The sequence below is a fragment of the Oncorhynchus kisutch genome, linkage group LG20 (genome assembly GCF_002021735.2).
Source record: "Oncorhynchus kisutch isolate 150728-3 linkage group LG20, Okis_V2, whole genome shotgun sequence".
Taxonomy (NCBI): domain Eukaryota; kingdom Metazoa; phylum Chordata; class Actinopteri; order Salmoniformes; family Salmonidae; genus Oncorhynchus; species Oncorhynchus kisutch.
In genome coordinates this window covers 19926589-19954158 of record NC_034193.2, presented here as the reverse complement: position 1 = coordinate 19954158, position 27570 = coordinate 19926589, and the positions used below count along the sequence as shown (strand labels likewise).

Here is a 27570-nt window from a genome sequence, read left to right as displayed (position 1 = left end):
TATTAAACCATCACAGTCAGCGTAAATAAATGAGGCCCCTGGCCCCCGTTTCATTTTTTTAAATTCAGAAAATCTGCCGGGTTTCTTGGTGACGTCACATCTAGGAAAGCGCACATTCCTGTCTAGGTGCATTGGTCAGACACAAGAAGATTATCTTTATTTTTCTGGAAAGAAAACAGCCAATGACTCTCGTATGAAATAGCAAAGTAACGTAATACTTATCTTAGATTATAGTATTACTCCAATAGTTTCCCAGTTTTGATAGCCAGCAGCGTTAGCTAGCTGTCTGTCCAACGAGCTAGCTAGCTAACGGTGGCTATGTTTACTTCGTCTACGAGCTTCGTTGAACAGTCATGGGTACAACCCTGCGAGGAAAATATGGGCGATTGTAAAGTTTAAACGTCTATATTGGCTATTAATACGTTTTGTTTACGGACATCATCTGACGGTGGAGCTAAGTTGAAGGTACTAGTAAGGCAAACTTGAAAGTTGTTTAGCTAGCTAATGTTAGCTAGCACCACTAACGTTAGCTGTTATAAGTAGTTTAGCTATCAAGCTAACCGTTAGCTAGTAAATGCTTGATTTACAGCATAGCTGGCTAACTGTACATGTTGCCAATATGCATAGCCAAATGTAACATTAATCGTTCATGTTATTAACGTTACAGCAATGGATAAGCCTCCTTTCAGACAAAACCAAAACTGTGGAGACTGGGAATTCAAAGAGAGATTGGGCATGGGCAGTTTTGCCCATGTCTACCTGTATCAAAATCATGTAAGTATTCCAACTAGCTAGCGAATGTTAGCAACATTTCTATATGTAACCCTAGTTGTTCTGGATTTGAATAAAGATAGCTACACATCCGGCTGCCAAATCAGATCTGGAGATATGTTTACAAGTAGGTGTGAAAGGTTGTCATCCACTTCCTAGATGTAAACAGTAGGCCTGACTGGGTGGCAGATAATGTATCATAGATACCTGCGTTCTGTTTAGTATGATGTAAGAATGTAAATTGTTGATCTGTATTTGATCTGTATTTGAAAAATAATAATATATATATATAATGTATCATAGGTCCAACTGGCCACCAGTTGAGAGAAACACTTCGTAGCCTAAAAATAGCTTTTGGAATACCGTACTGTTTTGTAATTTTCCCTCTGTGAATTCATAAGTACACATCTGTTGAATTGACCAGCTGTTACAGGTTCAATCAAGATAATAGATTATACTCCCCCCCCCCCCCCCCCCCCCTTGTTTCCAAGGATACATCGGAAAAAATAGCTGTGAAAATGTGTCGTCTGGAGTTAATACCAAGAAACAAAGACAGGTGGAGCAGAGAGATCCAGATCATGAAAAAGTTTGTCTTCGTCGTATTATCCTTTGTATATCATTGAACGCCACACACATTTGAACAGTGTGACTTCTACCTTTTCACTGATACATTGACCTATCGGCATTGGCTTGTTAGTATCAAGTACAATGTTTTTCTTATCTCTTTCATATTCAGGTTGAATAATCTCAATGTAGTGACAGCGCGAGACGTGCCAGAGGAGATGAAGCACATTGCCTTAAACGACCTTCCACTGCTGGCCATGGAGTACTGCTCCAAGGGAGACCTCAGAAAGGTGGACTGCAGAGGATTAATACTTACTTGTCAATTTTCCTTAAAGTCCACGCAAATGTGTAATTTTGATTTGAAACCAACATACTCTCCTGGGGGGGTTAGAGAAACAGGGTTAGCCACAGCACAGTGACCCTGGAGTAGTTAAGTGGTAAATGCCTCGCGGAAGGGCACGACAACAAAATTGTTTTTTGGGGGGCTTGCTCTGTCATGAGGTCTGAAGTATACATTTTGTTCTTCATATTAGCAGCCATTTGTCTAACAATGTGTTAATGGTTGAATTTGACAGATGCTGAGCAAGCCAGAAAATTGCTGTGGCCTGAAAGAAAGCGAAGTGCTTTCCCTGCTTAATGACGTCGGTATGTACTGTACCACACCGTTGTGTTGTGTCAATCGTTGCTCTGCATAGAGCTGATTTTCTGAATGGTCTTAACAGGTTCAGGCGTCCAGTATTTACATGAAAACAAGATCATACACAGAGACCTTAAACCAGAAAATGTAGTGCTGCAGGATGTCAACGGAAAGGTAACCCAATATTTATGGACCAGCACACAGAATCTATCACCATGCTCTGTTTTAAAACAGTCTACATTTTTGTGCTATTGGTGTTGTAAAGTGTGAAATCGACTATGGTGACATTGTTATTTTGAAAGATTACTGTTCATCTTGCAATGTTACGATTTTTAATGTTTTTCCTTGTTCAGTTGGTTCACAAAATCATAGACTTGGGCTATGCCAAAGACTTGGACCAGGGGAGTCTGTGCACCTCTTTTGTGGGAACACTGCAGTACTTGGTGAGCATAATATCCCCCCCCCCCCCCCCCCCCCCCCAAGCACTCCTCGATTCCTATTGATTCAACGTTACACTACTGACTTTGTTTGTTTGTTAAAACCGGACTTCCATATTGATACATTGCATATCTTTTCCCCAGGCACCTGAGCTATTTGAGAATAAACCTTACACTGTCACAGTGGACTACTGGAGTTTTGGCACAATGATATTTGAATGCAGCTGTGGATTCCGGCCGTTTCTGCACAATCTTCAGCCGGTCCAATGGTAGTTGTCCCTCTGCATTTGATTGTGTCCCCAACCCCAAAATAAATTAATACAGTAACACAGTTCTCAAGTGCTAGTTATCCTCCAAGGGGCACTAGGTAACCATCCTAAATGCCATTTCAATGTTGTTATTCCTCAGGGCCAGCAAAGTGCGGAGCAAAGGTCCCAAAGACATCATGGCCGTGGAGGAATTGAATGGGGACGTCAGATTCTCCACACATCTACCATACCCCAACAATCTGAGCAGGTCCGACGCCATCACACACTTCATTCTGATGGCGTTATTAACTACCTGTCGCCTAACATCTTTATGTACAGCAGGGTCCTCGAAGGATGTGTATGCTGGTTCACATCATAACCTTTAGCCACAGACATATTTCTACCTGGGCAACCAGGTGCCTGTTCAGTAGGGTGTCATGTAACAGAGCATTGAGATATATAGACACACACACACAGTACCAGTCAAAAGTTTGGACACACCTACTCATTTAAGGGTTTTTCTTTATTTGTACTATTTTCTACATTGTAGAATAATAAGGAAGACACCAAAACTATGAAATAACACATATGGAATCATGTAGTAACTAAAAGAGGTGTTGAACAAATCTAAATATATTTGAGATTCTTCAAAGTAGCCACCCATTGTGTTGATAACTGCCAAGAGTGTGCAAAGCTTTCTCTCAACCAGCTTCATGAAGTCACCTCGAATGCTTTTCCAACAGTCTTGAAGTAGTTCCCACATATGCTGAGCACTTGTTGGCTGCTTTTCCTTCACTCTGCGTCCAACTCATCCCAAACCATCTCAATTCGGTTGAGGTCGGGGGATTGTGGAGGCCAGGTCATCTGATGCAGCACTCCATCATTCTCATTCTTGGTCAAATAGCCCTTACACAGCCTGGAGGTGTGTTGGGTCATTGTCCTGTTGAAAAACAAATGATAGTCCCACTAAGCGCAAACCAGATGGGATGGCGTATCACTGCAGAATGCTGTGGTAGCCATGCTGGTTAAGTGTGCCTTGAATTCTAAATAAATCACAGACAGTGTCACCAGCAAAGCACTATCACACCACCTCCTCCATGCTTCGCGGTGGGAACCACACATGCGGAGATCATCCGTTCGCCTACTCTGCGCCTCACAAAGACATGACGGTTGGAACCAAAAATCTTACATTTGTACTTATCAGACCAGAGGACAGATTTCCACCAGTCTAATGTCCAATGCTCATGTTTTTTGGCCCAAGCAAATCTCTTATTGGTGTGGTTTCGACCATGAAGGCCTGATTCATGCAGTCTCCTCTGAACAGTTCATGTTGAGATGTGTCTGTTACTTGAACTCTGTGAAGCGTTTATTTGGGCTGCAATCTGAGTTGCAGTTAATTGCTGATTTCTGCGGTAACTCTGGTCTTTCCTGTGGCTGTCCTCTGAGAGCCAGTTTCATCATAGCGCTTGATGGTTTTTGCAACTGAACTTGAGGAAAGTTTCAAAGTTCTTAATCTTCCGTATTGACTGACCTTCATGTCTTAAAGTGATGATAGACTGTTGTTTCTCTTTGCCTATTTGAGCTGTTCTTGCCATAATATGGACTTGGTCTTTTACCAAATAGGGCTATCTTCTGTATGTCACCCCTACCTTGTCACAACACATCTGATTGGCTCAAATGCATGAGGAAGGAAAGAAATTCCTTAACAAGGCACACCTGTTCATTGAAATGCATTCCAGGTGACTACCTCATGAAGCTGGTTGAGAGAATGCAAAGAGTGTGCAAAGCTGTCAAGACAAAGGGTGGCTACTTTGAAAAATCTTAAATATAATTTAATATAAGTTTTTTGGTTACTACATGATTCCAAATGTGCTATTTCATAGTTTTGATGTCTTCACTATTATTCTACAATGTGAAAAATGGTAAAAATAAAGAAAAACCCTTGAATGAGTAGGTGTGTCCAAACTTTTGATTTTCTGTCATGTAGAACAGTGAATCGTGTCAGCTCAATTTATGACAACATTCTAAACGTTTCACCTCATTGAGTAGCATAACTTGAAATTTGAAAACCGGGACTCTTAACTCGAGAGAAATGACCCATGACCTGTATAGAGTGAACCTATTTATTTCCCCTCCACCGGGGGCAATGTTAATTTGCGCTGTGCTCATTCAGGACACTGCTGGAGCGCATGGAGATGCTGCTTCAGCTGATGCTGAAATGGGATCCTGTCCAGAGGGGAGGCAAGACCAACGCTGACAGCAAGAAACCCCAGTGCTTCGAAGTGCTGGAACAAATATTATGCATGAAGGTTAGTTCTGTAATGTATCATACTGTATTTATTGAGCTGACCATAGATTCTCTGTCAAGGCTGGCCTCATTTATTTGGTTTGGTCTCATTGGCAAAATTCAGTGAATTCTTTATTTTTCCTCAGTAAGTGAATGTGCAATTAATATACTTTTTCAGCAAAATGTTAAGTTTGACTGTCAGTGCTTGATATTTTGGATTGACTCAATCTGCTAGCATGTCGGCTTCATTTAGTTTACCCATATATTCTCTCTCATTTGCAGGTTGTCCACATCCTAAACATGACCACAGCCCAGGTCCACTCCTTCCAACTGGTCCCAGAGGAGAGCCTCCATAGCCTGCAGCGCCGCATCGAGACTGAGACCAAGATTGAGCTGGTCAACCAGGAGCTTTTGCAGGAGACGGGGGTGTCGCTGGACCCCAGGAAGGCTGCAGCCCAGTGTGTCCTTGACGGGGTGGTAAGACTCCTTTTGGTTCCACTCTGCTACTTCGTTGGTGTTATATTATTTGTTAGAATGTTGTTTTGATTGCCTGGCTTCCCAAACTTGTTGCTTCGGCCAAACGCTACACCACGCCCACGGACGTTAGTTTGTTCTCCGCGGTGAGTCTGGATCAGAGTACCTCCCTGACAATTTCTAGAATGGAAATCCATTCTAGACCGTCTGATTGGTCGCAGAAACCAATATGTTGGGCCAGAGCCAAAACACGTGGGTAAAGCGATGTTTTGAAAAATTTGGCATTGATACTGTTTGGTTCGAGATGATCCAATCGCTGATAACTTTGTTTTGTACAACACCCCTCATTTTGACTTCACCACAAACAACTTAAATGACGGCTGTCTCAGACTGAAGTATGTAGCAAATGATAGAGCAGCGGAATAATTAATTTTGAGTCGTCGGGCAGGTTTCGATGCAACACTTTGTAAATCTTACTCACCTCTTCAGCATGAACATGTTTAGCATTTGACCCCCATGTAAAGTGATTGTGTGTGCTTTGTGTGTTGTGCAGCGAGGCTGGGACAGTTACATCATCTATTTGTTTGACAAGAGCCTCACCAAGTACTCTGGTCCCTTCAGTGCTAGACAGCTGCCTGATGAAGTCAACGCTATTGGTGAGTACTGTCTTCTCTGCCCGCTGATAAATATTTTGAGATGTTAAGCCGATTTGGATCAGAATACAAGCTCGTAGCTTGTATTAGTGCTACCTCATGCTTGAGGTAGTGCTTTTTTATTTTTTTGGGCAAAAACAAAATTGAGCATTCGGTTAAACTAGTCCTCCTTCCATCGTTTGGTTCAAAAATGTCTTCAGTTTGTTCTTCCTTCATATGTACCAAGCCTTATGTAGAAGCATGTGGTCTTTTTTCCCCAGTACGGGAAGCTAAGTCCCAGCTTCCCTTGGTGGTGCTGAAGAAGGTGTGGGGCGAGGCGGTTAGTTACATCTGTGGACTGAAGGACGACTACAGCAGATTGTTCCAGGGCCAGAGGGCTGCCATGTGAGTAAGCCAGCATGGCTGTACTAGAATTAAACAAATCTGAAAGGAAGTGAGATTCTTTACGTTGAGACATTACCATCTTACCAAACTGAAATTGCTAAAAGAAGTTCCCAGACTTGCTTTCGAAGAATCGGCCAGTTGCTTTTTCATCTGTGGTGTGTGATTCAATGTTCCCAATGAGCTTTGCACGCGCAGCCATGCAGAAGCAATGCCAGCCCGCGCTGAGACACATGAGATTGAACTTTGGTGAACTGCACTAGTGTTGCCCCATTAGTTTACACTAGCTTTCAGATCAACTTTTCTGATGTGGGAATTGACATAATATCAGCCTCTTTAAATGCAGCAAACCTAACTTTGCAAGATTGAGTCAGCGATTATATTGTAAGCGAAAAAGGTTGCAGTAGAATTAGTGCATTTTGACAGGTAGGAGTGCTACCTGCGGGTAACCCCAGTAACTGAATACTGGTACAGCCTCAGTGTTCAGTTAAAGCGTTCCAGAAATCGCACAGAAGGCTCACGATGTTCACCTTTCCGTTCACGTGCGCTGAAGTTAGCTCGAGGCTGATGTTGTGTTATCTTGATGTACATTTCTGTCTTTGAACAGACAGTTATTCTATTCTGTGTGTGTGTCCAGGCTGAGCCTCCTACGCTACAACACCAACCTGACCCGGTGCAAGAACGGCATGTTTGCCTTCTCCCAGCAGCTGAAGGCCAAGCTGGACTTCTTCAAGAGCAGCATTCAATACGACCTGGAGAAGTACAGCGACCAGATGCATTATGGGATCTGTGAGTGTCTGCCGGCTAATGATCGGTAGTGCCAAGAATAGTCACCCACATGGCCCTGTGTCTGAAATTGTGCCCTATTCCCTACATAGGGCCCATAGTAGAGAATAGGGTGCCATTTCCCAACTTAGGGAATAGGGTGCCAGTTCAGAAGCAACGATGGTTTTGTGTTGTGAAAAGATGGAGTTTTTTTTTTTAGATTTGGTTCTTTTTACCCCTCAGCGTCAGAGAAGATGCTGAAAGCGTGGCAGGAGAACGAGGGGAAAGCTGCTGCTTATGCACAGGTACCAGCAGGGATGGGGACAAACTTAGGAACCTTGTGGGGCTGGAGAAATGTAACCACTCAAATTCATAGACAGAGCTCTGGATGCAAGGACTGACCATCCATGATATCAAAATGTATAGTTTTGATGTTATAAACTGTTTTAGAATGACATTGTTTACAAACATTGGACTAAAACAAGTGTATTTTTGGGGTTCTGATGGGGTACGACAGTTGAACTAAACTCATGACCTATTAAGACGTTATATTCTTCAGGAATCAATGGGTACATTTCATGAATTTACATGTCCCCAAAAAATGGATGTGGTAACTACAGATGGCCCCTTTATCCACAGGTCTAGAATCAGATTACCCCACCAACTGTTATCTTCAGGTTAATAAAAGTATGACCCTCTATCAGTGCTCAGGGACAACTCTACCTATTACCATTGAAAGACCAGGTGTAATGTGTCTGGTCCACCAGGTGGCAGAGGTGAGCCACCTGGACGAGGAAATCATGTCGTTACACTCGGAGATTGTGGAGCTGCAGCGGAGTCCCTACGCCCGTCGCCAAGGAGACGTCATGGAGCAGCTGTGAGTGTTCTATACCAGGCGTGAATGACACGCTCTGTCTCTCCTCCATGAAACGCATCAAGGGTCTCTCTGTCTGAGCGATGTTCTATAGGCAGGGTAGCCTAGTGGTTAGAGTGTTGGACTATTAACCGGAAGGTTGCAAGTTCAAACCCCCGAGCTGACAAGGTCTGACAAAATCTGTCGTTCTGCCCCTGAACAGGCAGTTAACCCACTTCCTAGGCCGTCATTGAAAATAAGAATTTGTTCTTAACTGACTTGCCTAGTTAAATAAAGGTAAAATAAAATTCCTGGGGTCATTTCATGTTTTCCTGTGTATCTGCACTATACGTTGTTCAAACATTCAAACCGGGTGAATCTTTCCTTTTTAAGTAGAAATGGATGGAACCTTATTGAGATGTCTGGCTTCTGTGTCCAGCTAAAGCTAGTAGCTGATCTGACCGCTAACCTAATGTTGTTCTTTAATTTGCATTGCCAGTCATATACATTTTGGAGAAGTGTTTCCCAACCCTGGTCCTCCAGTACCCCCAACAGTACACAGTTTCGTTGTAGCCCTTGACAAATGTACCCCGTTCAAGGGCTTGATGATTAGTTGAGGGCTTAATGATTAGTTGACAAGTTAAATCAGGTGTGCTTGTCCAGGGTTACAATCCAAATGTGTGCTGTTGGGGGGTACTCGAGGAGCAGGGTTGGGAAACACTGATTTTAGAGTACTCAAATGCACCCTTTTTAAGAAGAAAAGGTCAACTCTCCTGTATAAAATGAATGTTCTAAAATAATGACTTGTTTATTCGTTGTTTTCAGAGAGGAGAAGGCCATTGAACTCTACAAACAACTGAAGATGAAATGCAGAAGTAAGCCACTTTGGACCAATAAACAGTCACTGCACTGCAGCTGTCGTAAATGTCCATAAGACAGTAGTACTTTTGGATATGGAATAGAATCTGTAATGGTACAACTGTAATTCTAAACGCTACCACCACCTGACACCAGTGTGCTGTTCTTCCCTCAGCGCCTGACCCTGATGTGAGCAGCGACAGCTCCGAGATGGTTAAAGCCATCATCCAGACTGTCCAGAACCAAGACAAGGTCCTCCGAGACCTCTACGCACATCTCAGGTAGACAGAGTCCGGCACTGTTCAGTGGACCGTCACCTCAACCGGGTCATCAACTGAGCATTGCAGATAGAAATAGCATGAGTAGAGCTGACATGATTCTACACATGTCAGAGAGGCATGTGTCTGTTCAATGCAATATATTTATCTCGGAATTCTGAACGTTCCGCAGAAATGTGGTGATATGGCTGCCTAGTTGGATTTTGCCCTCTTTGCTATTCCTGAGGTTTTACCGTCTGGCCCCCTATGCAGTAAGATCTTACTGAGCAAGCAGAAGATAATTGACCTGTTCCCACGGATTGAGAAGACGCTGGAGAACATCAAGGATGCCGACAACACTGTGATGCAGATGCAGGTCAAGAGACAGAGAGAGTTCTGGCACCTACTGAAGATTGCCTGTGTGAGTGACAGAGAGGTAGAACCAGAGTTAAGTTAGTCATAAGGTCATGAGATCTACTGTAAGATGGCATTGGGTTATTTTACATCGTGCAATTTTCTATTGACCTCACTTAGCTAGCTAGGTCATAATAAGGGAACATGTGTTCAGTGTAAGTCATTTGTCTTCTCCCAGGCTCAGAACTCTGCAAGGAACTCTATAGCAGCCAGCCCAGAGTTGTCCAACCCCCTGCAGGTGTCCCAGTGGGCCCAGTCTGCCCAGCCCATCAGCAACCCTCACCCCCTGACCTCCCTACCAGGACCCAACGATAGGTACTGGGCTATACAGTAGACAGACGGGAGGGGTGGACACGTTATATGTAGCAGAATGAAAAGGAATGGCCTTAGGACAGTAGGTGACTTGTTCTCTTTGTTTCTCCTTCCCTCCAGTGATGCTGCCCCGCGTTTGCTTCAGGAGAACCAGAAGTACCTCAGTCAGCTGACCAGCCTGATGCAGGAAGCTGCTGATGAGCAGTCCAAAAGCATAGTGGTGAGTTGGGACGTTTTCTCTCAGCCGGCAAGACTTGTAATGGACGCCTGGTATTCTGTCAATGCAGTGTCTTATATCTCAGTGTTGCACGTCACCACGTTTTCTGCAGTGTGTTAAGTCACACGTGCGTCTGTACTGAAGATAAATAATTTTACTGTGTTATAGTTCATATAAGGAAATCAAGTAAATTGAAACAAATTCGTTAGGCCCTAAACTATGGATTTCACATGACTGGGCAGGGGTGCAGCCATAGGGAGCCTGGGAGGGTATAGGCCCACCCACTGGAGGAGCCAGGCCCAGCCAATCAGAATGAGTTTTCCCCACATAAGGGCTTTATTACAGACAGAAATACTCCTCGGTTTCATCAGCTGTCCGGGTGGCTGGTCTCAGACGATCCTGCAGGTGAAGAAGCTAGATGTGGAGGTCTGAGGCTGGTGTGGTTACACGTGGTCTGCGGTTGTGAGGCCGGTTGGATGTACTGCCAAAGTCTCTAAAATGACGTTGGAGGCAGCTTATGGTAGAGAAATTAACATTACGTTCTCTGGCAACAGCTCTGGTGAACATTCCTGCAGTCAGCATGCCAATTGCACTCCCCTGTAAAACTTGAGATGTTTTTGGCATTGTGTTGTGACAAAACTGCACATGTCAGTGGCATTTTTTTATTGTCCTCAGTACAAGGTGCAGCTGTGTAATGATCATGCTGTTTAATCAGCTTCTTGATATGCCACACCTGTCAGGTGGATGGATTATCTTGGCAAAGGAGAAATGCTCACTAACAGGGATGCAAACAAAGTTTGAGAGAAATAAGCTTTTTGTGCATGTGGAACATTTCTGGAATCTCTTATTTCAGCTCATGAAACATGGGACCAACACTTTACGTGTTGCGTTTATATTTTCGTTCAGTCTATAACGTGGAATTGAAACATGTAGGTACTTGTTAAGTTGGCACCACTGGTGTGTGTCATTTACCAGTCACACTGTTCTGTATGTCCACTCCCTATCAGGGTGGGATTAGGTGTCCCAGGTCAGGAGGGTGATAAGGTTCCCTCTGTATTTTTCCCAACCTTGTGTTGTATTAAGTGGGCTCAGATATGTCCTTAAGGCTAACTGGCTAATCTCATCCATTCGAAACATGTCTGGGGAGGTTGGCTGCCTTTCCCAGAGGGCACTGAGATTGATACGGTGTCTAAACCACAAACCAAACACCATGGTCATCACTAGTTACTGCAGCCCGAAGTCAAACCCCACCTAATTCTGCAATTTGTCCTCTTAAAATGTGATTTTAAACCTTTACCACACTGCTAACCTTATGCCTAGCCTTAAATTAAAAACCAAAAACCACATTTTTGTTCATGGTTTTTCACAATATAGACAATTTTGACCTTGTGTCGACTCCACAGTTAACCCTTTGTTTGTTACAGCGACAACCTTAAAGCTTCATTGAGGTCAAGTGTTATGTCATCTCTTTGTAGGAGCAAGATTGGAGCTGGACTAAATACGAAACATTGTCTACGAAACTGCTCAAATGAAATGTGTGAATACATGTCAACAGTAAACAAAGCACTGTCCAGCTCATCCCTGCCTGCCCTCCAACCAAGTAACACTAAGGACAGAATGCTGTTAACAAAATGGAGTCACGGCAGTTCATGTAATTGTACATTTTGATGTGCGGATTCGGTAACTCACTTTAACGGCTAACCTGAGCCTCTTAAAAAAGCAGATCAAAAAATAGAAATGCTCAATGGTTTTCTCTTCTCCGTTTTCTCATCTATTTGGTGAGAAGGGTGGATGTATCATTTTGTTTTTATATGAACAAAAAAAAGAGTCTGAACACGACATGTCAGTCGTCCATTACTCTTCAAGCAAATGTAACCTTTTAATTTTACCTCGCAGATCATTGTGCAAATCTAAGTACCACTATTCATCAAAATCCATATTTTACTATTATCTTATCAAAGTATCAGAGTAAACTGCAATTGATTGTGAGTCAAAGTTTTGGAATGACAGAGCTGGAAAGTGTTTGGGCTAAGGAAATGGGAGTGATAAGAAAGCTTTCTAGGCACGGGCGTTTGTGTTGAGCCCCATCATGTCTCGTGATGTGACACAGCACAAGGAAAAGAGAGGGGGGGAGGAAATTACAATCGACCAGCAGCACTTTTGACATTCCCAAGCATCCTCCATCCTGTTTGTGCTGAGGAAGTAGGAGTCAGACATCTGGGGTCCTAGATGCCCTTTAGAACCCTATTTATCAGTCTGGGCCCTTGTGACACACCTCTTGTTACAATCATCCAACGGGACAGGAAATGTATCAGCTGTATTTGAAATCAAGTCATGCATCGATCAAGGGGAAAGGGTTTTGACCATATATAAATTGTATTTTGATTGACTAAAAGTATTCCATCATGACTAAACACACTTTACATGGATTGGGGGGGGGGGGGATCCTATAGTTACTTTGTGACGTTTGTGTCACCAAGAATGCTGGTATGTTTTTTTTCCCACATGTTGAAAATGTTTAAACCTGAAAAATAGAACACCCCAAGTTAAATTCAGGTTGTCAGGTGCACTGTCATTCTTTCTTTTCACTGGATGCTCAATGAATAGGAACATATGGCGGGCCATGATAAATGATTGTACGCACCACCCGAGAGGTGTAACAAAGATGAAGTACACACTTTGCTCCAGAAAGACATGTACATTAAATCTATAAGTTGTATTTATGTAGTTTAAAGTGCAATGGATACCGTTTATTTTGTAGTATTTAAGTGACCTGCTATGTCAGTTTCCCCTCTTCAAGGTTTGTCACCATCTGATGTTAAAAACCCATGTCTGAATGTTTACGTTTTTAGTAATTGTATTGTGTAGATATCAAACATTGACTTGGTATTACAATAAAAATGGACTTGGCATGAATTTGTATTGCTTTATATTAGTTCTAAGAAGCTAATGTTTGTGGTGTTCCCTGTTTCTTCAAGTGGTGCCCACTGTCTATATTTTCTGCTCTACCAAATTCCAATGGTGGATTTTAACTGAGGCTTGCTGAAGACGGGAGGCGTCTGTGTGAAGGAGTTGCTTAAAGAATGTTTTGATTATTTCATGGTTTGATCGTATAGAATAATCTAGAGCTACAGGCGACTCTGTCTCTTGTGCTTTTGGCAATGATTTCACACGAGGCCTATTTTACATACTACGCCTAAATACTTATAACCACTAAATACACACGTTTTTCTTTCCATTATTTCATTACCTACATGTTATTTCATGTTATTTTAAGTTATCCGTTTGGAGCGCAACATGACGTTGAAAGGGATGTCTAAATTGGGCATTTCTATTAAATGATGAAATTGAAGGAATCTAGGGCTTATGTTAACTTTGATTGTGTTGGATGAAAATGGTAGACCTTTCAAACGTTGGCTGCCTACTGTTGCCAAAGGGATTTAGTTGTTAAACGGGAGTGAGGAGTGTGTTGATATAATGGTAATTATTGTCAAAATTCCACTTTTAACAACCATCAGAATTGGGCAATAATTAAGAGTAGACAAAGTGATCATGTCAGATGAAAATGTAGATCAAATGTTTTACCATTGCAACATTTGATGCAGTCACATTCACTGTGGTTGTCTGAAGCAACCTGTGTTTTTGGATATTTTCCAATAACAACGTCAATGAGCGTCATCACTATCTTTCCTTTGCGGTACCTCAAACTGTCCTGATTACCATCTGAGATTAACTTGTATGAGTTCATTTGATTCCTGGCTCACAGTTAGTACCCAGACAATCTTAACATCATCCCAAAACCTACTCTGAGTTGTAAAGTTGTTTTTTTTGTGTGTCTTTAAAACAGGTATTAACAGGATTCCTATGCCATTTTCTGAGATGCTTTGTGGATATGGGCCAAATTCTGTTCCTGCACACAAGCTGCGTTTACACAGGCATCCCAATTCTGATCATTTCTTTCACTAATTGGTCTTATGACCAATCACATCAGCTCTGAAAAAGATCCGATGTGAAAAGATCTGATGTGATTGGTCAAAAGACCAATTAGTGGAGAAAAATCAGAATTGGGCTGTCTTTGTAAACGCAGCCTAAGAGACAGTCACTGATTCAATACATGAGTCACTGACCACTGAAGGATGTGCAGGATATACTGGTCTTGCACTTTCCCCACCCTGTCATTATCACCAATGTTTCTTTGTTTCCGTTGAAAAGAGTCACTCTCAGCTGGCCATGTGACATATTAGTTTTACTGCAGATGTCAGGAAATGATTTAAGAGCAGTGGGGGGGGTGAGTGCCTGTGGAGCTGGACAGGTCATGTCCGGCAGGGAAATGTAACCTACTCCCCTTCTTGGATAATTTTATTAAATGGAATAGTAGGTATTTTTGTCCTCTCTTCAGACATGTGACCGTAGCTTTTGTCAGATGAATATGTTTGCATTCCCTTCTTCAAGTGGCAGTTGGTTCTCTCTTCACCTAGTAATTGAGCTTTAGTTGCTTGTTGTTTGTGCTTCTTTTTTGCTCCAAAGAAAGGAAGAAGATATCTTCATCATCCACGGTTCTGCGGAACTTCTCATATTTCTTTGCTCACACAGCATCATTTAAATATAGGCTATTATTCAATCCTACTCTGTGGGTGTCATCACGTCTTCAGGATCTGAGTTAGTTTCTGCTTTGCATTCACTTTGCAGTGATGGATGAGGAAAATGAATTAAACTATTCAGCGTTTGCTGTGGCCTGGCAAACTGCACTAAAATAGCTACTGCTTGTAAGTAACAACTGCCACTGTAGAACTGTATAAAAATAAACTTGTGGTCGGACTGTCCTGAAGCCCAGTCTAGGACTCTAGGTTTCACGAGGCAAAGTGGTTTTGTCTGGTGTTTTTCATTTAGCATTTTACAATACGAACATTCCTTAATACAAGACCACAATAACTGCTGTACGTTTTGTGAATGTACTCTTTTCTAATAATACTTATTCTTTGTAATCCCTCCAACCCAATAACTACTGTTGAAATCTGAGTGAACAACAAAATTCATTGTTTCGTTGTTGGTTAACTCCGAAATAGAAAACAAGACATCCTTGTTTCAATGTTAGTGAACCAAGTACTAAACTATTAAAACAAGCACAGACACAGCCATCCCATCCCCCATTCTAATAACAACCAGCAGTGTTTTAATACGTTGATACTGAGTGAATCAGACTGAATCATCGGAGGCCTCAGCATGCCTGAGACCAACCCCTACTTAATGCTACATTCCTGAGCATAAAGCATCTGCGTGCTGATCTTGGACCAGGTCCTCCCTGTCCATGTTACCATGTTCATTTGGGTCTAAAGGGCCAAACTGATCCTAGATCAGGATTCCTGTCTGCTCTACTCCTCAGTCCGAGCTGACCCAGATCAGGGCCTCTCGGGGGAGTCACTCCATGCTTCCCAAACCATTTCCTTAGTCACTCACGAGACTGCCCAGGAGACTGCCTGTAAATCTGGGAGCTGTTGTGAGTCAGTCTGTAAGCAATAGGCTTTGTGGCCAATAGGCCTATGACTCCTGGCTGGCAAAACCATCTTCTTTTGTGGAAAGATGTTGTGTGTGAACTGAGAGAATCTGTCAGAACTGAACTGTATGTCTAGGATAAGAGTAGCAGTAGTTCCTGTGTTTTGGGTTTTTCGTCTCTGGTTATTTGGACAAATCAAGATTTCTCAGGTGTTAGCATCTTTTGAATTTGGGAAGGATAGGGGACATTCGGCCTGTAACTTGCAAAGAGAGAGGGTGAGCTCCTCTATTTACCATTTCTTTGGTCATTTTGGATGGTCATGAGACTGCACAGGAAAACCATCAATCTGGGAACTATTCTCAAAGTCAGTCTGTGTCAACACTTAATATACAGTACACAGTATGGTCCACTGTATATGGGTCAGCTGGTTAGGGCATGGTCCTAGCAACAACGCAGTGAGTTTGAATCCAGAGGCTACACAGATCTAACGTTGGTTGGCTTTGGATGAAAGTGTCTGGGAAAGTATATCATATGACATATTACACTTGAAATTATGTTCCATCAATGATTGTTCTTTCATTGGATGAGTGTTCCCGTCATGACCCCACCCCCCCCACACCAGAATGAATGAGGGATATTTTAGGAATGGTTTCAGGCTATTAACACCAGAGATATCAAGGGAGATAAAATGAGTAATTGAAGACTGCCGTTGCATAAAGGAAGGGACCAATGCAGACACAGTGGACAGATAAGAGACACCTTTTAATACTACGTGTACACGCCTATCTGAAAATGTGGGCACAATCAGAATGTGGACAAGATCAGGACCAAGGATGAATGTTAGCGGCAGGTATAAACGGAGCTTAAGACACTGTAAGACTAGAAATCTTACTGATTGGGGCTTTAATGCAACATTTCCCTTTGGCACATTTGCCATCGAATTAGATATTGACAGAATCAAAACTGAATTTGTCACTGAGCTGTTTTTGTTCTCCTAGATGTAGCAATTGCGCAATATATAGATGGGTCTAGACTCCTGGAGCAACTGAGGGCATTTCCTGTTCTGTTGGTTGCAACATACACAACCTGTTAGTGAATACTGTATTGTTCTAGTGAGATACATACTATATTGTCAACCTCCAGGCCACTGACTGGAGGTTCACAATGATTCACTATTCATTGAGCATGTATGAAATCCTGTGTGCTCCTCAGCTCGTTTCCCACAGACTCGTGCACCCCATGACTGCAGTGCTTGACACAGAGCGGTTCTGCAGCATGTTAACAAAAACAAGTGCCTAACAGCAAGAGATATTATGAAACCATGAAGTACTGTGGAACTAATGCTCTTAGCTAGTGAGACTTTTCTGCTTTTGGCTTATCGTGCAATTAACTAGGTGACTCCTTGGTGAATTCTGTCTGAGTACAACTATTCAGTTCCACTCGACTAGCTTATCATAAAAAATGAATGATTGTGCTGTCAGAAGAAGGAATGCAATGAATATGTAAACATTTCTTTGAGCTTTTCTTGAGTATAAACAGTGCTCTACCCCTTTTTCTCTGTCCTACTTCTGGGCTGAGATGAGTAGTGTCTGATAAAACGAAGACAAACACTATGTATTTGTTTAGGCACATTTTTATTTATATTACAATCAACAGTTTTCCTAGGCCATTTGAAGAACAAGGATGCATTGGACTGGATTATTGCACATATCACAATAAGCAGGTATAATACGTACAGTATTTCATTTCAGGAAGCATATCTCTCACTTGTAACATTAGTAATATCTTTAAAAAAAGAACTAATATCAATGTAATAAATACATTTTCGTTTAAAAAAAAAAAAGACACACAATGGCTTGAGCACATGACAAACTTAAAATGAACATTCATATGTGCAATACCATGAGGCTCTCCCCCTCATATTTTTTTTGAAGCAGCCTACAAAAACAAGTACAACTGCTAGGTTTATTTAAAAGGGAGTGGTCTACTGTAAAAAAAAAAGAGTTTTATATACAATTATTGTAAAAAGAAAATTGTAATAAAAAAACACTGTGAGAAATGCACCAGCAATTCTGTTCCAGCATTTTCCAAACCACTTTTCCACAGTGGTTGAGGAGGACATTTTGAGACACCACCATGTTGATGTTGATTCTTCAAAGACATTCTCCACAGTTGACTTTAGACTTGGTCCTCCAGGACCTCCTAGAGCCTGAAACAAGGACTAGGCTCCTCCTCAAAGCCTTGTCTTCCTATGAGTCACCATACTGCTCCATGCAGCAGTCATCATCGACGTGGCATGGGGGGAGGCTTCAATGCAATCTTGTGGCTTGCTCCTCCTGAGGTCTGCTGAACACACAGGGATCAATTAGACAGCCATCTTGAAACGTGCCCTTCAATTCTGGTTACGCAAAGAATTACGAACACAAAATGTATATATATTTTTTTACTTTTACTTTCCTGCAATGCAATGGTTACAGAAGTTACTTAAACAAAAAATCTAACTGCTATGAAGAATCTGCAAGACATGACTACGAAAAATGTGTTAGCTAAACAATTACTTGTGGGTATTTGCTGGGTACCTTTGGTGCTGTGGGCTTGACTGGAGGCACTGGGTAAGGACTGGACTTGACTGGAGGCACTGGGTAAGGACTGGACTTGACTGGAGGCACTGGGTAAGGACTGGACTTGACTGGAGGTACTGGGTAAGGACTGGACTTGACTGGAGGTACTGGGTAAGGACTGGACTTGACTGGAGGTACTGGGTAAGGACTGGACTTGACTGGAGGTACTGGGTAAGGACTGGACTTCACTGGTGGCACTGGGACGACAGGCTTGATTTTCTAATAGAACAATATAAAACAATTGATAATCAGTTCATGATTAGACTGTGTGTGGAGACCATGTAGTTACTTGTTATAACAGTTGTTATACCATGTTGTTAACATGTTAGTCATCGTAATGGCTGGAATGACTCACCGGTTTGCTACTCAGAGTCGGCAAAGGCTTTGATGGAGGTAGAGGTTTAGTCTGATGATCAAATAAAAATGCTTGTATGAGTTTGGCACGGCAGAATACATTTAGAAGATTCCAGAGTTTATTAATATGATACATTTAGGTATTTCAATTGGCATAGCTCACCGCTTCAATGCGAGACTGTGGCTGCACTGCAGGCAAGCTCTTTGGTGGCTGCAAGACAACATTTTCTCATAAATATTCCTCTCCATTTAATTGGCATTTATTTTTCTTTCCAAATATCCCTAGTCTATTCAAAGCATACCAACCCTTAACTTTAGGCAGGCTATCTTTACGAGTTCAGCAGCTGTTTCACTTCTTGTTGCTATCAATATATATTTACATAGGAACTGATAATACTAGTAATTCCACATAACAGGTCTGGAGTAGTGGTCATTTTGAGATAATGTTAACTTGTGGTAATGTAGCTCACCTGTGGAGGGGGCCTGGAAGGGACCACAGTGACAAACAGAGCGGTGCAGGCTTGTGTTGCAGATGACTCCATGAAGGTGGGTTGGCTAATTTGGGGGGGCTTGCTCAGAGGTTTGCCCTTCTCACCCCTCTCCCGGAACATTGGGTTCAACTGGCCGGAGGTAGAGTGGACTTTCCTGCGCATCACACATCAACATGTTGATTATGTACCAAATCATTTGTAATGACAACTGCGAAGTGGCATTAACAATTCGTATTAAAAATGTGTATGTTGGTGAAAAAAACTCACTTTTTGGAGGTGTAGGTTTCTCTCTTGTTTTTCTTGCAGCACATCAGTCCTGCAACCAGAAAAGTGAGCAGCAACAACACAGCTATCGCTGCTGAGATGCCAGCTGCCACCCCAAACTGGTCTGCAATTTCAAAACATAACCAATCATTAAGATGTTCATTTTCATGAACAACAATGCATGTCACAACAGAGTGAATGAGGCGTACCTTGAGGCAAGTCTGAATACTTGACGTCACAGTAGGGTGGAGCCCAGTCTGGGTCACAGTGGCACTGTCCCTTGTTGTTGCACACCTAAGAAAAGAGCGCACAGGGTGTGATTGGGTCCATACAATTCTAGCTAAGTTGTACAAACGACTAGAAATCGACAGCCAATGCACTCACCCCATTGTTGTGGCATTTGGATGAACAGTCCTCCGTTTGACCATAGACTTTGACATCTTGGCATTTGTGATCATAGCAAACCTGTGGAAACACAGAATTGTTCACTTAATTTGCCCTCTCATCTGAACACCATGAATTTGTGTCCATGAATTCATATAGGCCCTCCTGAGGGGTGATTTGGAATTCATAAACAGTCTTACCTCATTCACACCACATTTAGTTCCTGTTGGGACCATGTCCAGAGATCTTATCTTATCCTGGTCCACTGCTATGTTGCATGTCCCCCCTCCCTGCATATTGTAGAAGGCCTTCTGCCCAGTGATGGGATACTCATCTCCTCCAAAGCAAAATAGTGTTCCACATTTCATATTCCTAGGAGAAGAAAACAAATTGACTTAGTATTTGACGTCAAAATATGGCAACATGTTTCTTAACACCACAAACGTATGGAAGTCTTGTAATATCTGTTTTCTTTTTGTAAATTGCCTCGAGGAGGGACATTGTGTGGTCACATTCGATGGGAAACAGGAAATGTCAGAACACAGGAAGTCAGATGGGGGGGGGCACGTACTGTGGTGTGCAGCGAACAAAGCCATTTTTGGTCCTTCCGCAGTGGGCTCCTTCATTGCCACCCAGGTTTAGATTAAAGCAGGAATCCGTGCCTACTTGTGCCGCTAGAAAACAAGAGAAAGGTGTGACAGTTATGACATGAATCCTTACTGTAGATGATCATCGTTGCACAATGCACAATGTGACGTTCAACCTGCACTGACCGAATTAGATTATATCTAGGCCTAGTTTTTTTTCCTCTGGAAGGGTTCTGCTTTGTGCTAATGAAATAACGTCATGCGGTTTTGGATGGTTACGGCGTGTCATAACTAGTGTAGTGTAAAATGAGTGGCTATGTACTTCAAACGATAAAGACAGATGTACCTGGTCCCCACAGTCTCTTGCAGTGCTGCTGAAGTGTCGGACATTGCCCATTGTAACAGTAGCCCCGACCATAGCTACAAGGTTTCCCATTCATCTGAAAGGTATCTTCTGGGCAATGCTCTGAAGTTCCAGTGCAATACTCTGCCAAGTCACAGTCACTGGAAGCTCTTCGACACAAACTGGCTGCTTGCTTCAGCTGAAGATTGAGAACAAATAGTTTAGTGGTTGAGGAATTGCTTTATTTGTACAGTGCTTCTCAAACACTACACTCAAAGTGCTAACTTCAACACGAAAATTGGACTCTACTACTACGGCAAAGTGTATGATTCTTGGTTAGACGCAAAGTTTGGTTCATACAGTAAAAATGTTTTTTTTGATGACTGACTATGCCCGCTGAAACGTCTGTGTACGCTGTCCCTGATGCTCTGGAAAGAATACAAAAAATTGAATAATAAAGTTTATGCAAAATCTTTTTGAGCGCGGACCCATTAAACCATTTTGTTTGTCTGCCTCTTGCAGTCCCCTGACTGTCATATTAAGGAAGGATATGTGCAGTACAGTACAGGGAAACACAAGTGCATCAGTCTGTTTCCTGGTATTATTGCTGCCATTTCAACCCTGGTTTCTCCGAACACTACTTCTCTTGTGGCTATGTTCTTTTTTTTGCTTCGTTGTGTGTGTCTGTCTGAGTGGTGATGATCAGAGAGAGATCAGAGGTGGACGTTACCAGCTGGTCTGACTCATTCAATCATATGGTGATGATCAGAGAGAGATCAGAGGTGGACGTTACCAGCTGGTCTGACTCATTCAATCATATGGTGATGATCAGAGAGAGATCAGAGGTGGACGTTACCAGCTGGTCTGACTCATTCAATCATATGGTGATGAGCAGAGAGAGATCAGAGGTGGACGTTACCAGCTGGTCTGACTCATTCAATCATATGGTGATGATCAGAGAGAGATCAGAGGTGGACGTTACCAGCTGGTCTGACTCATTCAATCATATGGTGATGAGCAGAGAGAGATCAGAGGTGGACGTTACTAGCTGGTCTGACTCATTCAATCATATGGTGATGAGCAGAGAGAGATCAGAGGTGGACGTTACTAGCTGGTCTGACTCATTCAATCATATGGTGATGAGCAAAGAGAGATTAGAGAAATATGAAACCTGCTGGTCTGACTCATTCAATCATACGGTGATGAGCAGAGAGAGAAAGATGAAACCTGCTGGTCTGACTCATTCAATCATACGGTGATGAGCAGAGAGAGATTAGAGAAAGATGAAACCTGCTGGTCTGACTCATTCAATCATACGGTGATGAGCAGAGAGAGATTAGAGAAAGATGAAACCTGCTGGTCTGACTCATTCAATCATACGGTGATGAGCAGAGAGAGATCCAAAAAAGATGTTACCAGCTGGTCTGACTCATTCAATCGTACGTTTAATAAAGCACCCAGATTTCCCAGGATTTTACAGATGACCGAAAATGCACTTACCTGGCAGTTTTCACAGCATGCTCCATGAGCACAGCTGGATCCCTCAGTGAGGCGACAGGTAGTGGGGTCACAGCAGCTATTCTTACACTCCTAGAAGGGACAAAAATCACACCAATCAGTTACAAAAGACAAAATAACAATTTAATCTCACTAAATGTATCATTTAGTCAGTCATCCAAAATGTATAATTTACAGTGCAAACAAAGCAGTCATGTGTGTGTATTTTGTTCTCGCCCTTTTATAAGCTTTTGCAAAGTTGTATCATCCTTACAACAAAGATAAACCTTGGATTGAGTCCGTGGAATAGTGTAAGACGATATAATCAATGCCAGTGCACCTTGTGAGCCTGACTTACCTCCACAGTTCCACAGTCACACTCTTCTCCCGGGTCCAGGAAGGCATTGCCACAGGCAGCCCCCACATACAGCCTATCAGAGCCAGGCGTGTCCAGCAGACATCTGGGATTGGCTCTCTCCAGGAAGTCACTCAGCTGCTCCTGACTGCAGCCACTGAACAGCCCTGGGTACTCTGACCTATAGGCGTGGGAATGATGGCTCACTTTAGAATGACTAACATAGGACATTCCTCACTGTGTCAATGTGTTAGTGAATTTGAAACATGTGAGTGTTTTTGTATTTACCTGACCCGACCTGCCATGACACAGTTGTCGTTGGACAGTGATGTCCCACAGGTGCAGCCTGAGGTATCATGGGACATGCCCAGGTTGTGGCCCATCTCATGAGCGATGGTTGAGGCAACGCCAATAGGGTTTATGTTGTGGTCCTGGTTGACTGCACCTGAGCTTCCAGTGCACATGGCAAGTTTATTTGCCAGTCCGACAGTATCGCCCAAGAAATCTTTACCACTGTTGAAAACAACAACCAAATGTTGGAGGAAAGCTTTAGAACTGTCATTAGCTTTGCAAACCCCCCGAAACAAGACATTTGGCCAATGCTATGCATTGAAAACAAAATGTTATATTGATGTTTTTTTACAGCATATAATACCAAACAATAGAATAATGGAAAAATGATTGTGATTAATTGCAATCCATTTCCTTCCACACAACACAAACACAAGGAAGATAAGGCTAACTACTCACGTGACAAACTGGGCATTGTCATGTTTTGCCCTCTTCAGAAGGTCGTCTTGGCGCCACTGGAGAAACCCATTCAGGGTGTTCTCAGGACTGATCGTGACGTCAATGTGATCCCCAGTAGTCCATATCTCCAACCCCACCAGCATGACCCGGATGTTCAATGGCCGATACAACTAGGATGTAAAGACAGAGGTCTTTTCAATAACTCCTTCATTAACATAAGATATATGTACTAGAGACAGGTGGGGTGGGGGATTCCAGGCTCTTGTTATTACAGTAGGCTAATTCAATATAGCATCCTAAGTACCTATACCTAGAGCCTGGACCAGCTCAGAGAAACTCCTTGATCTAACTATGCTCATGCAGCCATTCACAAACAAACACACAAAATGACTTCCTTGAAAAGGTACCTTATCAACATGATTGGCAATTTCCAGCATTCGACCTCGGGTTTTGCTTCCAAATTGTTTGTACTAAAAAAAAAAAAAACACACATAGGTTAGCCTCCAACAAAGGCTGTCAGGAAACAAGAAAGAAAACATACATCTATATTGATACATAACATAACATACCTCTGCATAGTCAGCCACCAGATACATCTCCACAAATCTTTGAGGCCCAGAGATGGGTTTACTTTTCTAAAAAAAAAAATGTTTTAAAGAGAGAGATAAGAAAACATTGGACTCTTCTTACAAGATAAATACAACATACATAATCTCTGAACACTTTGGATGTGTATTGTGTAAGTAACCAAAAGGAAGCATTAGTAAGTAACTGCGTACCCAGCCTTTGGACTTGAAGAGGCCTAAGAGTCTGGGGGCCGGTCCCTGGTCATGGTCATAGACCGTGCTGTCGTTGGAGTGACCACAGCTGGTATTGTTGGCTCTGAGGTGCTCCTGTCTGTACAGAGCATGCTCCCCATCGGCAGAGTCTCCTAAAGGTTCAACCAGGTAGACTTTCTGCTCAGCCCTCACAAAGCCACTGGAAAGACACATCAGAGGGCGGTTTTCTAAGTGTTGCATTGGAAAGCATGGACAATCAGTTTCTCCCCAATGAACATAGCATTGTTCCTTCAAACGATATGATATAGTATGAATAATCAACATCAGTAAGCTATTCAGTATAGAAACTCTAATTGTTGTCTTGGAGGTGAAATGGCACACGTTACAATGTCATAAAAGACAGGTACATTTCTAAATGTGTAAGACCTCTTTCAAAATTATTTCAACCCCAAATGTTTGTCATTCCTATTACACATCTGTGGAAATGTTGAATTTCTCAAAAGAGAACTTTGACTAACAGTGAAATGTCAAGTCATTCAAAAAGTTAAGAAACTATTGATAGAAAACAGGAAATATGGAGATATCTCACTTACCTAATGCCAGAACAGATTCCAACACTAACGGATGAATCCTCAATGCCTTGAATATGACCGTGATAATAGCAGTGGTCCTAAAAATGTTGAAATTAATACAAGTATTGGTTGAGAGCATATGTTAAAATACTCTACACATTAAATCTGCATAACATGCAATGAATGAAAAATGTGACACAAAATGTAAGCTATTAATTTAAATGGCTTAAATACCTCATAATTTGGAAATGTTGTCACCCGCCTTCCATTTTCTGAATAGTGTGTTTCAGCGTAATGCCTCCCAATAAGTTGCCTAGGAAAAGAGTAAGTAGTAGAACAATTAATATAACTGCTACCAAATATGCTACCAAAACTCGTCTAGTAATTGGTGGACAGTTAAAAAGGATTTACCTATTTTTCTCCAGATGAATAGTGTGGTTCTCTCCATCAATGGTTAATGCATATTGTAACTCGTCAGGATAAACCTAGCAAAGATGTTGTTTAGTTGTCGACAATGAAAAGCTATCCTGTTCTTTATAACGTCCCTCATTATTGGGATTTGAAATATTTCCCTAATTTGCAGGGAACCACTATTATCTAATTATAGAGATATAACGGTATGTAACGGTATGTAAGCAAGCACCTGGTTTGAGAAAATGTTTCTTTTGACCCGACCAGTCAGTCTCTGAGGTCGGACTACATCGTAACGCTCCACATGATCCAATTTCCTTGCGCCCTTGACCAGTACAACTGAAAGAACAGACATCCAGACCTACTTTAACAGTAATCTTTTTCGTGTAGTAATTGTCATTGATTTAAAGTCTGGACTGTAGACATTGATCATACTATGAGCATCATACAAGTTATCAACTTTACAATGTTATAAATAGGTACTAAATGTGCTATTAACATTTGGGCTAATTAGGTCGCTGTCCTTACAAATACTGTACAGTAAAATACACCTTATTTTTTTGTAGTTGTTCATTATAATTATATATGATTATATGTGATATAAAGACCTTCAGATAGCAAATATTAAACCATAATGATATATTTTCAATTTACCCCAATACGTGATGCACAACAGGAAAGTATATATAGTGTATCGCATGGCTGGAGCGTAATATCCCAGAGTTTCTCAAATGTGCTGTACGCACCGATACTAATTTGATAGTGAACATAGAAATTAAGCAGCTCTGTTCCAGTGCCGCCTCTCCATGACGTACGTTATCGCCAAGGGGCAGCTGTTCCTCGTAGCAATCATGACATCACTCACATATTACCGGAAAACCGGTCGAGATTTATAAGAAGGCTATAAAGCCACGCCTTACGCCAAAATCGATATTTCAGAATTGATTAAAATGAGGTGAAGGTTAGGGTAAAGGTAATGATCAGTTTTACGTTTTTGCTAGTCGGTTTAAGCTTCAGCTGTGTCCTTATAGCCTCTTCCTCATTAATAGGGGTGAGTGGGGTAAAATTTGCCATTTTTACATTCAGCATCACTAGGTAAAGGGAAATATAGTATTCTTTCTAACATAGATTTCAGGATGTGGAGTATCCACGTCAATAATCCAAATTAAACATAACAGTTCTGAAAACATAGCATGTCCAAAAGTGACCTCTTGGCACAATTTACCAGGTATTGGGTAAAATTAGTATAAAGACAGGGTAAATTGAGCCGCCTTCACATTCGTGGGCAAGTTCTCTGCATTTGAGGCAACTAAACCCATGAAACTGGTCAGTGAGATTCTTGATATGTTCAGCAAGCTCAGACTCTATGTCATCAGGCAAGACCTTCTCTGCTACTCTATCAACTCTTTTTTCACAGGTACATGTTCATTTTTTGTCAATGTTCCTCTTCAGTGTCACTGTCTCATTTTTTCATCCCTTGCTGCTGCTCAAATGGACTTCTTCCCTTCACTTTCAAGAACCTCAAAGGGGGGGGGGGGGGGGCTGCTTGTTTTCCGTTTGTATACACGGGGCATGATGTCCCTTTCTTCAATCTTTACTAACGACATGCCCCTGGCTTTCAGTAAGGCCAGCGTGTCTATTGTCTGCATATGACTCAACACCATACACGTCAGCTTCTACAGGGGCTGAATGGACTGTAGCACTTAACAAAGAGCTGCAGTTTGTTTCAGAGTGGGTGGCAACAAGTTAGTCCTAAATATTTCAAAAACTAAAAGCGTTGTATTTGGGACAAATCATTCACTAAACCCTTAACCCTCAACTAAATCTTGTAATGAATCATGTGGAAATTGAGCAAGTCGATCTAACATTAATGATATGCATGTCAATCTCTCATGGGTCAAAGTGGAAGAGAGAATGACTTCATCACTACTGGTTTTTGTAAGAAGTGTTGACAAGCGGACTGTACCGAGCTGCCTATTTAAACTACTAGCACACAGCCCAGACACCCATGCATAACCCACAAGACGTGCCACCAGAGGTGTCTTCACAATCCCCAAGTCCAGAACAGACTATGGGTAGTAGTACATAGAGCCATGACTACATGGAACTCTATTCCATATCAGGTAACTGATGCAAGTAGAATCAGATTTTAAAAACAGGTAAAAATACACCTTATGGAAGAGCGGGGACTGTGAAGAGACACGCATACGCACATAAGTGTTAGCACGCATTCTACACACACACAGTATTGTTGTATGGTGGTATTATAGATATGTAGGGGTGTAATGGTATAATAAATGTTATATGATGTACCGTTTTATATGCAAGTACCTTAATGTGTTTGGACCCCAGGAAGAGTAGTTGTTGCCTTGACTATATTAGCCCACACAGCTACAAGGATGCACTCTCATGCTAGGTGCATGACCTCATATTGTAGCTTATAGAGACCCCAGCTGATGTATAAAACAGTCTTAAAAAAACAAAATCTACTTTGGTTTAGATACAAACATCATGAAACCTATACCACAAATGTATTTAAC

General features: G+C 42.0%; 2 protein-coding genes across 4 annotated transcripts; one reads left to right on the top strand and one right to left on the bottom strand.

Moving 5' to 3' along the window:
* The first annotated feature begins 53 nt into the window (after positions 1–53).
* On the top strand, positions 54–13044 carry LOC109865430 (inhibitor of nuclear factor kappa-B kinase subunit alpha-like). Of its 2 annotated transcripts, none has more exons than XM_020453600.2 (22): positions 54–465; positions 668–774; positions 1263–1357; positions 1508–1625; positions 1911–1980; positions 2058–2146; positions 2326–2415; positions 2554–2678; positions 2818–2925; positions 4831–4966; positions 5227–5421; positions 5972–6074; positions 6332–6455; positions 7090–7241; positions 7461–7522; positions 7985–8094; positions 8896–8945; positions 9104–9209; positions 9459–9606; positions 9778–9914; positions 10032–10131; positions 11604–13044. In XM_020453600.2, the coding sequence occupies exons 2-22, from the start codon at positions 670–672 to the stop codon at positions 11658–11660; spliced, it is 2280 nt and encodes a 759-aa protein (XP_020309189.2). In that variant the 5' UTR covers positions 54–465; positions 668–669; the 3' UTR covers positions 11661–13044. The 2 variants fall into 2 exon arrangements, with proteins under 2 accessions (XP_020309189.2, XP_020309187.2); XM_020453598.2 differs by having other exon boundaries at positions 88–465; positions 9459–9621.
* A 4193-nt stretch (positions 13045–17237) lies between these two features.
* On the bottom strand, positions 17238–25817 carry LOC109865902 (zinc metalloproteinase-disintegrin-like 4a). Of its 2 annotated transcripts, none has more exons than XM_020454403.2 (23): positions 25685–25817; positions 25263–25369; positions 25031–25104; positions 24854–24932; positions 24641–24717; positions 24048–24246; positions 23838–23903; positions 23676–23738; positions 23269–23438; positions 22807–23031; positions 22522–22699; positions 22167–22256; positions 20670–20865; positions 20308–20410; positions 19937–20108; positions 19737–19817; positions 19562–19646; positions 19356–19476; positions 19068–19242; positions 18761–18808; positions 18599–18649; positions 18202–18462; positions 17238–17968 (listed from the first exon to the last, which is right to left on the bottom strand). In XM_020454403.2, the coding sequence occupies exons 1-23, from the start codon at positions 25728–25730 to the stop codon at positions 17906–17908; spliced, it is 2730 nt and encodes a 909-aa protein (XP_020309992.2). In that variant the 5' UTR covers positions 25731–25817; the 3' UTR covers positions 17238–17905. The 2 variants fall into 2 exon arrangements, with proteins under 2 accessions (XP_020309992.2, XP_020309993.2); XM_020454404.2 differs by having other exon boundaries at positions 17671–17965.
* Between the last annotated feature and the right edge of the window lie 1753 nt (positions 25818–27570).

What these genes read in the sequence shown, in the direction of transcription:
- LOC109865430 (XM_020453598.2), top strand. Translation starts at nt 670, where the DNA reads ATGGATAAGCCTCCTTTCAGACAAAACCAAAACTGTGGAGACTGGGAA. An exon ending in TACCCCAACAATCTGAGCAG is followed by an intron (nt 2,926 to 4,830) that starts GTCCGACGCCAT and finishes GTGCTCATTCAG; the next exon opens with GACACTGCTGGAGCGCATGG. An exon ending in AGTGTGTCCTTGACGGGGTG is followed by an intron (nt 5,422 to 5,971) that starts GTAAGACTCCTT and finishes TGTGTTGTGCAG; the next exon opens with CGAGGCTGGGACAGTTACAT.
- LOC109865902 (XM_020454403.2), bottom strand. Translation starts at nt 25,730, where the DNA reads ATGCGATACACTATATATACTTTCCTGTTGTGCATCACGTATTGGG. An exon ending in GTTGTGCATCACGTATTGGG is followed by an intron (nt 25,370 to 25,684) that starts GTAAATTGAAAA and finishes CTGTTCTTTCAG; the next exon opens with TTGTACTGGTCAAGGGCGCA. An exon ending in CTTCCAGGCCCCCTCCACAG is followed by an intron (nt 18,809 to 19,067) that starts GTGAGCTACATT and finishes GTTGTCTTGCAG; the next exon opens with CCACCAAAGAGCTTGCCTGC.